Genomic DNA, 10000 nt, shown 5'->3' with positions numbered 1-10000 from the left:
GACCCCACTTCAAACAAACCGAACTATCCCTTTAACACTTGAAGTGCTACTGTAAATATTTGTACACAACTTGAAATCACACAATTTACCAGTGAAATACTGTAATTTATAGATTAATTATGCTAGAACTCCTTTTTACTGATACTTATGCTTAAATTAACCCAGTGGCACTCATATTCTGGTTTATTTCAAGAAAAACATTTTGGCTAGTGGAAATTCTAATTGGCTGGTAACTTTAATTGGCTGGTGATCAAAAAAGTTAATTTCAAGCCCTGCAGGGAGAGCAGGTGGTGACATGGGAGTGAATGAGAAAATGACCAAATATTGATGGTTAAGACTGAATAATGACATCACTGGCTTCAAACGACCAAAAATTTTAGCCGGCGACTAAATAAATCCCCCCCAAAGTCTATAAATCCCCCCAAAATCTAATAATCCCCCCTATCTAAGGTACCTAAGGGGGGAATTCCCCCCTATTTTGCTAAATTAATTTCTAGCCCTGGGTACGCACCATTCAGAACGCCAGAGCCCCTTCCACTACCATGGTTTATGCAGCAAAATGGGCTGCGTTCCAAGCCTGGTGTGAGGGAAAGGGAGTGGAACCCACATCGGGTCCCCTCCCCACTATCCTCTCATATTTACAGTCCCTGGTGGACAGAAATCTGGCTGCAGAAACCATAGAAGGTTATGCAGCAGAAATGTTGTCATGCCATGAAGGTTTTGGTCATAGAAGAGTTTTCTCCCATAACCTTCTTAGGAGATTCTTGAGAGGTTTGAGACGCAGCAGACCTGTCGTGCACTCACTGGCCCCCCAGTGGGACTTGCCCTTGGTACTGTGCGCCCTTGGTACTGCACGCCCTCAGAGAGCCTCCTTTTGAGCCGATAGACAAAATATGTCTCAAAATGCTCTTATTAAAAACGGCCCTCTTATTGGCTCTCACTTCAGCCAAAAGAGTGAGTGACTTGTTGCTCTGTCAGTGGCACCATCGTGTCTGTCTATCAGAGCAGATGGAGGATCAGCACCATCGTGTCTGTCTATCAGAGCAGATGGAGGATCAGCCACCGTGTTGCCAAATCCCTCCTTTATCTCCAAGTCTCTATATAGCTCCTTCAGATCAAGAACTATCTCCTTAGGCTTCCTGTCCTCCTCCTCATAGAGACCCCTCTGAGGAGGCGGCACACTGCCTGTGCCCAATACGCCCTCTGACACAATATGTTTTACGGACGTCAAAAACCAGGTGGAGACAAAAGCTGTTTGTCCACTAAAGAGTTCAGTCACCAGGGGCCGCCCTATCCACACAGCAGCTCTCCCATTGGTTTTGAGATGCTATCACAGAGGCCTATATGGACTGGAGACAGGAACCGAGCCCCCACAGGGCATCAGGGCACATTCCACCAGAGCCATGGCCTCCTCCATGGCCCTGTTGAGGGTTATGTCTGTGGCAGACATCTGTGCAGCGGCATCATAGGCCTCAGCTGGTCCCTTCATCCGCTTTTACCTGAGAGATGTCTCAGAGAGCTCTCTGACCCACTCAGTACTGAGAGCATGAGAAAGAAGGTAATACCTCTTTCTATGCTTCTACAAGCACTAAATAGTGCAAACCCTAAAGCAAGACAAATGGTGGGGTTTTCTTAACAGGGGTCTTCTTCCTCTAAAGAGGAACTTCCCCTGTCCCTCCTCCTTAAGGAAAGGTTATTAGGGCACAAAATGCTTGCCTGGGTACCTTCTCCAGGAGACTATCTCTCCCTTTCCTCCCGAGTTTCCTGTAGAGAGCAAATGGTGCTTCATGGACATGAAAGGATAGGCTAGAATCTGATTCTCCCTATTATGTCTTCAATGAGTTTTCCCCTTTGAAAACCACACCTGCTCCATGGGCCCGGCCCGTGAGGATGCTAGGTGGTCCAAAGGGGAATACCCTGCCTGGTCACCCCAGCCTCTGAAAGGGCGGAGCCAATAGAATATAAACAAAGGTTTGAAAGTAAACCATAGTTTATAGATATTGGCGCAGCCCTTTCAGATCTGGGCACATGTCACCGCTCCACAGAATAGTGAAGAAAAATGACTATTTTGGGAGCAGATCGATGTGCTCGCCTGCCTTATATACCCCACATGCTGCCCTCAAGGGGAGTGATGTGCAAGAAGGCGTGGCCATGGTTGGTGACAGCAAGTAGAAACAATCTTCAGTCATCGCTGACGTGAGGGATTACTATCCAACATGCACAGCCTCTGAAAGGGCTGCGCCAATATCTATAAACTATGGTTTACTTTCAAACCTTTGTTCTGCTGCTGAGTTGGACAAAGGGAGCAGCATTATGTATTATCTTGAACACCATATGGATATTGGAATACATGATTGTATTTTCAAAATTTAACATTTTATATCGGGAGGTTATACGGCATTGGTGATGTTGTCGTGGTTTCTTGTCAAATATTTTCAGGGCTTGTTTATGAAGAGACTCAAGCAGCTTTAGGGATGTCTTATGACCAACATGTCATACAATAGGAGAAATGAGAAAAAATAATTGTGTTTAAAAAGATCTTGGATGCCACAGTAGTGAGCGAGTTTCTGATCTGTCTGAAATCGGCTAGATTATATTTCAGTGTTTGGCTGATCTTCCTTATATGCTTTTTAAAGCACAGAGTGGGATCTACAATAACGTATTTAAACTCATCAACATTTTTTATTGATGAACATATACAACACAAATGTGATGTTGTATGAATATGATGGACTGGATTCAGACCCCAGGAAGACTAGCTGGTGCCATTGACATGAGTTAATGGGGATCCTTACTGTGTGTGTGTGTGTGTGTGTGTGTGTGTGTGTGTGTGTGTGTGTGTGTGTGTGTGTGTGTGTGTGTGTGTGTGTGTGTGTGTGTGTGTGTGTGTGTGTGTGTGTGTGTGTGTGTGTGTGTGTGCGCGCGCGTGTGTGTGTGTGTGTGTGTGTGTGTGTGTGTGAATAAATAAATAAATAAATAAATAAATAAATACATACATAAATACATAAGTAAATAATAAATAAATAAATAAGATACCAGGACTAACCTAGCCTTCCTGCAGTTCCTCACAGCTGGGATCAGTCTCCGCCGTCCCTCCTTTGATGTGTTGTAGGCCTTCAGGTCCAACACATCTAGAACCTCCTCTGACATCTGCAGCATGTAGGCCAGAGCTGAGCAGTGGATCTCAGAGAGTTTATCTGATCTGTTCTCTGACTTCATGAACTGTTGGATCTCCTGATGTACTGACTGGTCATTCATCTCCATCAAACAGTGGAATATGTTGATGCTTCTGTCAGGAGAGAGTTTGGAGGTGTTCATCTCCTTCAGGTTGTTGATGGCTGTCTGGATGCTTTCTGGTCTGCTGTCTGTCTGACCCAGCAGGCCTCCTAAGAGTCTCTGGCTGGACTCCAGTGAGAGGCCATGAAGGAAGCGGACAAAGAGGTCCAAGTGGCCATTTTTACTCTGCAGGGCTTTGAGCATGGCTTTCTGCAGGAAGACATGCAGGGATTGATTCCTTTTACGCCTGTACACATCCCAGTCTTTTCCCAGGAATGTCTCCAGTACTTTCTCAGCCCTGTTTGTGTAGCAGTGGAACAGGTAGACCGCAGCGAGAAACTCCTGAATGCTCAGATGAACAAAGCAGTAGACCATCTTCTTTAAGTGCACACACTCTCTTTTGAAGATCTCTGTGCACACTCCTGAGAACACTGATGCCTCTCTGACATCAAGACCACACTCCTCCAGGTCTTCTTGGTAGAACATGAGGTTGCCTGTCTCCAGATGTTCAAACGCCAGCTTCCCCAGCTTCAGAAGAGCTTCGTTGTCACGGCTCTCATTATACTTCTGCTTCTTCCTCTCTGTCTGAACCATCAGGAAGTGTGAGTACATCTCAGTCAGGGTCTTGGGCAGCTCTTCTCGCTGCTCTTCTCGGGGTGCTGCTGTGGCAGCAGTGAGGGGGCGCTGCTGAGCTGCTGTGGCAGCAGTGAGGGGGTGCTGCTGTGCTGCTGTGGCAGCAGTGAGGGGGTGCTGCTGTGGCAGCAGTGAGGGGGTGCTGCTGTGCTGCTGAGCTGCTGTCAACATGTACTCCAGAACTGTAGCAGTGATGAAGCAGAAGACTGGGATGTGGCACATGATGTGGAGGGTCCTGGATGCCTTGATGTGGGAGATGATTCTGCTGGCCTGCTCTTTATCACTGGATCTCCTCGTGAAGTACTCCTCCTTCTGGTCATCAGTGAACCCTTGTACCTCTGTCACCCTGTCAACACATGTAGGAGGGATCTGATTGGCTGCTGCAGGTCTGGAAGTTATCCAGAGGAGAGCCAAGGGTAGCAGATTCCCCTTGATGAGGTTTGTCAACAGCACATTTACTGATGATACCTGTGTGACGACAGACACAACCTTTGTGTTCTGGAAATCCATTGAAAGTCTGCTTTCATCCAGGCCGTCAAAGATGAACACAACTTTACAGACAGAGAGCTGCTCTGCTGTGACCGTCTGTAATGTTGGATGGAAAACATGGAGCAGCGTGAGAAGACTGTACGGCTCATCTTTGATCAAGTTCAGCTCCCTGAACGAAAGAGGAATCACAAGACTGACATCTTGATTTTCCAAACCCTCTGCCCAGTCCAGAGTGAACTTCTGCACTGAGAAGGTTTTTCCAATGCCAGCAATGCCCTGCGTCAGAACTACTCTGATTTTTATCTCTTTTTCTTTCTTTTCATTCTCTTGGCCAGGTAACCTTTCTTCATTGTCTTTCCCTTTCTTCTCTTTGTCAGGTAAGGGTTTAAAGATGTCGTGGCACTTGATCGGAGCTTCATGGAGGGTCTTCATCTTGGATGCTGTCTCCTGTTTGAGTGGAGCATCATGGAGGGTCTTCATCTTGGACACTGTCTCCAGCTGCCACACCTCATGTTGGGTATTAACATCTTCACTTTGTCCCACTGTGATGTAGAGCAGAGTGTAGATCCTGTTGAAGGAGGTTACAGTCCCTGCTTCAGCGCTTCCTGCTTCAGTTCCTTCTGTCACAAATCCACATCTCTTTATCAGAATGATCTTATGCTCATCTAAAACCACCTGCAGAGCACCGTCCACTGGAAGACATGAAGGAGTAAATAAGGGTTACTCAAATACTGTATAGTATCTGGTATTAATGTTGTGTGTGTGTGTGTGTGTGTGTGTGTGTGTGTGTGTGTGTGTGTGTGTGTGTGTTTGTGTGTGTGTGTGTGTGTGTGTGTGTGTGTGTGTATACATACACACACACACACACACACACAAACTGTGTATGTATATATGTTGCATGAGAAAGAACAATGTGTCTGTAACACAATGAGTCCTGGTTGTAGAAATGGTGACAACAGTAGATACACTCCAAGTCTTACTTTGTACGATGCTGGTTTGACTGGATGTCTGCAGTCCAGGTCTTCGTCTGTCATCACTCGTCTTCCTCTCTCTGTGGAGGTGAAGGCAATTCATTATGACACATTAGAAGAGTTTATAAATGTAGTAAAACAACTAAAAAAGGTTTTAACTATCTTTTGTTGCTGCAAGCAGAGTATGGAATTAATGGAAACTATCAGTTGTGATGACATCTAGTGGACATAAATCACAAGTACAGGTTTGGGCAAGGAGGGCCACAGTCACATGGCCTGCAAAGCACTATGGGATATCGCCTGAGGTATTGCCACGTTCTGGCTTAGTGATTCAGTCTATCTTGTGAGCAGTGATGGAATATGTAGAGTACTAGGAAATAAGTGGCTCCAGCTACTTGCTGGGCCAAAAGAGAAGCGTCTTGTCTCTCTGTTCCTGCGTCTCTTCACAGAAAGACATGTAGCATCTTTGTTGCTAACTTGATGACACAAACATAAACCTGTCAAGTGCAGTCGATCACTGAGTACACAGATCATAGTGTGTACACTACATTACTGGTGGGTGGGATGAGACAATTTGATTGACACATGATGGACGTGCTATTGATTAACAGTAGTGTTAAAAGCTGCATCAAATTAAACAGGGTAGTGAAGCAGTATTTGATGAAAAGAAGCAGCTGCGTTTGGAAACACATTAACCTAAAATGCTGAAATTCCTTTTGAGTAAATAAATGTTGGCAAATATCGGTTATCGGCCATAACAGCAAAGTTGATATCGGTTATCGGTATCGGTCACAATTTTCATATTGATGCATCCCTAGTCTCGCTGGCCAGCCTCCCCTCCCTACCGTGAGAGGAGTCTGGCACCGCAGGTCTCCATAGCAACGTTTGTCCACAAACGTTGCTATTTTACAATTTTTTTGGAGATCGGGTTGGAGTAGAGCAGGGGAGGGTTTATCCCAGTTATCCCAGACTCCTCTCCCGGTAGGGAGGGGAGAGCTGGCCAGCGAGACTAATGCATCCCTAACTGGGTTGTTCAGCACACTCTACTCGGAGGCCTAATCACAGTATTTCTGAGCATTTCAAGACATTATTGGCTTGCTACACTTGTGGCTGTGAGCCAGTGTCGAAAAAGTGTGTAAAATCTAGCAGATAATGAGTACGTTTTGGACTTTTCTCATTTGGCTTCAAAACACAGTTTTTTATGGTGTAATTTTAATGGCTTTTTGCTGTTATGTAACAAACACTTTCCCCACAAGCTGGTGCATCGACTCTACAATACAGAACTAAAGTTACGGCCACTTCCAGTTTAGACATACGAACAGATTTCATCTGCCATTAAATGCTTATACAAATAGTTTTACTTAGTCAAAGCACTCAGTTTTGTTCTGAGTGAAATGTTCTATGGTCTCTTGTGATTCCAATAATACAGATTTTACTCATGTAACTTTGCCGTCTTACTGCCACATTTTCAATGTTTTCAAGGTGCTGCTGAGCTACTGTGGCAGCAGTGAGGGGGTGCTGCTGTGCTGCTGTGGCAGCAGTGAGGGGGCACTGCTGAGCTGCTGTGGCAGCAGTGAGGGGGTGCTGCTGAGCTGCTGTGGCAGCAGTGAGGGGGTGCTGCTGAGCTGCTGTGGCAGCAGTGAGGGGGTGCTGCTGAGCGGCTGTGGCAGCAGTGAGGGGGCGCTGCTGAGCTGCTGTGGCAGCAGTGAGGGGGCGCTGCTGAGCTGCTGTGGCAGCAGTGAGGGGGCGCTGCTGAGCTGCTGTGGCAGCAGTGAGGGGGCGCTGCTGAGCTGCTGTGGCAGCAGTGAGGGGGCGCTGCTGAGCTGCTGTGGCAGCAGTGAGGGGGTGCTGCTGAGCTGCTGTGGCAGCAGTGAGGGGGTGCTGCTGAGCTGCTGTGGCAGCAGTGAGGGGGTGCTGCTGTGCTGCTGTGGCAGCAGTGAGGGGGTGCTGCTGAGCTGCTGTGGCAGCAGTGAGGGGGTGCTGCTGTGCTGCTGTGGCAGCAGTGAGGGGGTGCTGCTGAGCTGCTGTGGCAGCAGTGAGGGGGTGCTGCTGAGCTGCTGTGGCAGCAGTGAGGGGGTGCTGCTGAGCTGCTGTGGCAGCAGTGAGGGGGTGCTGCTGTGCTGCTGTGGCAGCAGTGAGGGGGTGCTGCTGAGCTGCTGTGGCAGCAGTGAGGGGGTGCTGCTGAGCTGCTGTGGCAGCAGTGAGGGGGTGCTGCTGAGCTGCTGTGGCAGCAGTGAGGGGGTGCTGCTGAGCTGCTGTGGCAGCAGTGAGGGGGTGCTGCTGAGCTGCTGTGGCAGCAGTGAGGGGGCGCTGCTGTGCTGCTGTGGCAGCAGTGAGGGGGTGCTGCTGAGCTGCTGTGGCAGCAGTGAGGGGGTGCTGCTGAGCGGCTGTGGCAGCAGTGAGGGGGCGCTGCTGTGCTGCTGTGGCAGCAGTGAGGGGGTGCTGCTGAGCTGCTGTGGCAGCAGTGAGGGGGTGCTGCTGAGCTGCTGTGGCAGCAGTGAGGGGGTGCTGCTGAGCTGCTGTGGCAGCAGTGAGGGGGTGCTGCTGAGCGGCTGTGGCAGTAGTCTGGGGGGTCTTTTGTAAAGAACAAAGAAAACATTTAAATAACAAAAGCACCACTTTTACCTGCTGTGTACTGCAGCAATACAGCAGAAAAGTGGTCAAACTAATTGAGTAACACCTGCAGCTGAATCACTTAGTTTGACCAAGTAAAAATATTTTTATCAGCATTTGACAAAATGTCTATGGAAAAAGGAATGGAGGATGAAATCCCTTGGTTCACATCTATGGTTCATATACCTAAAGTGGGCTTGACTTTGGCTCTATTGAATCTGTCTCTTTCTTTCACTGCAGCAAACTTAGGTCTGTTCAGGGCTCTTAGTGTCGGGCAGTTCAAGTATTTTCCATGATTTATTCATTTAGACCAGTACCTCAAAATGAATTGAACTTTTCAAGTGTTTTGTCTTAGATTAAGCTGTCTTCATAACTTCTGTGCAACATCCTGTGTGCTTTACACATTAACTGTCATTAAGTGTAATACACCCTTTAGACCAGTAGAGGGCAGGGCATAATTTGTTATGTGAGGAAGTCAGTGTAATATGTGCATGGTCAGGTGCTGTATCAATTTAAATTACAGTAATTGTACTATTTTATCCTTCTATTTCTAAATGGGGACGTAGAGACATGCAAAGTGTTTTGTTTTAAACTGTTTTTTTTCCTATTTTCAGTGATGGAGAGTAGTGAACTACATGTAATTAAACTAGTAGTTTAACTACATTTTGCAGCAACCTGCTGGTAGTTCAACTACATTCATATTTGCATCATGATTTAAGTAGTTAAAGTACATTTCTTGGGCTCAGCCCACAGTAGACTAATGGAATCTGGGCTCAATGTGAGGTTGAGATTGTTTTTTGTTCATTTTTTATTGTTTTTCTCAGCTACATTCCATTGTTGGGCTGTTTATATGACTTTTCAATTTGTGGCTCCTTGTGAGGGCCTCTATTGCCTCACCTTTGTAGGCTGTATACTTGTTGATTGTATATTCTCCCTGTCAGGTTGGGATTGTGATTCCTCCTACTACCTCTAGTCTGTGGGCATTGTTTTCAGCACTGCTCCCACTTGCAGTGCATTTACTGCATTCTGTGTGTCTCTCTTTTTTTGGGTACCCAATTTTTGTTTTTAAACTTTATTATGGACCTTCTTTACTTTATCCATCATGTATTGATGCCTTATTGTTCACAATGATTGTTGATGCAGGTTCTGTGAGACACAGGTGTGTCTGGGAGGTCTACTCACTGATGGCTGAGTGATGTCACTATATATATATATATATATATATATATATATATATATATATATATATATATATATATATATATATATATATATATATATTTATAAAACGGCTCTCTCAAATCAAGCAATCTGATTGGTTCACAGCCATTGTATAATTCCAGTAACCGAGTTCAATAACCCATGGCCATGGGTTATTGGTTGCCATGGCAACTCTCTTACTAAAAGGCAGCGCTGCGCTCGAGCCAAACAGCTTTCTCCTGATCTGCTGTATGGAGGGTCACTAGTCCTTACAATGAGTCATTATGGACGCATGATGGCGCAACTCTCTTACTAAAAGTACCTCAAAAACAAAATGGCGGAGACACCTTTCAGATCCTTGTGAATCGATCTTCGCTTATAACTTTACTAATACTTCGCAGAAAATGATGTATTGTACAAGAATAGACGCGGGCTAATGTCTTAACCCCTCTCTCGCGCGCCCTCACTCTTAACCCCGCATTTCTAAATAAGACGTAACGTTACTTGGTGTAGGCATACGGCTCTGGTGTTGGGCTTTGCAAAAGCTCTCAGCAAGCGCCAGGATTGGCCAATGTCGACTTCAGTCTCCAGAACGATCCAATCAAATCACCCGCACGTCTATCTTCTTGCTAGAGGTCCCGCCTTACAGTAGTGTTTCAACTGACTCTATCAGAATAAAATGCCAGTCGGACTTATAGTATTATTATTATTATATTATTATACTTGGAAACCGTTTTATAAAAGCAATATAGCACTCGAGCAGCGTGTGTTGTGGAATATATCCCGCTGATAAGCTGTTATCCCACTCGGCCTGCGGC

At 46.3% G+C, this 10000-nt stretch overlaps 1 protein-coding gene across 1 annotated transcript in view; it reads right to left on the bottom strand.

Moving 5' to 3' along the window:
* The window catches only part of LOC310798348 (NLR family CARD domain-containing protein 3-like), a gene marked incomplete at its 3' end in the record, with an annotated part of 54223 nt that overhangs the window by 38876 nt on the left and 5347 nt on the right, over nucleotides 1-10000 (bottom strand). Inside the window, exons 3-5 of the mRNA XM_083660883.1 lie at nucleotides 5379-5449; nucleotides 4053-5090; nucleotides 3047-3938 (exon numbers count right to left, since the gene is read on the bottom strand). Coding sequence (XP_083517009.1) covers nucleotides 3047-3938; nucleotides 4053-5090; nucleotides 5379-5449 — 2001 coding nt within the window. The remainder of the gene's footprint in view (nucleotides 1-3046; nucleotides 3939-4052; nucleotides 5091-5378; nucleotides 5450-10000) is intronic.

Source organism: Poromitra crassiceps (genome assembly GCF_964638095.1).
Source record: "Poromitra crassiceps genome assembly, chromosome: 2".
NCBI classification, from domain to species: Eukaryota; Metazoa; Chordata; class Actinopteri; order Beryciformes; family Melamphaidae; genus Poromitra; species Poromitra crassiceps.
Note: the sequence above shows the minus strand (reverse complement) of the source record. Positions and strands in the feature narration are given on the sequence as shown.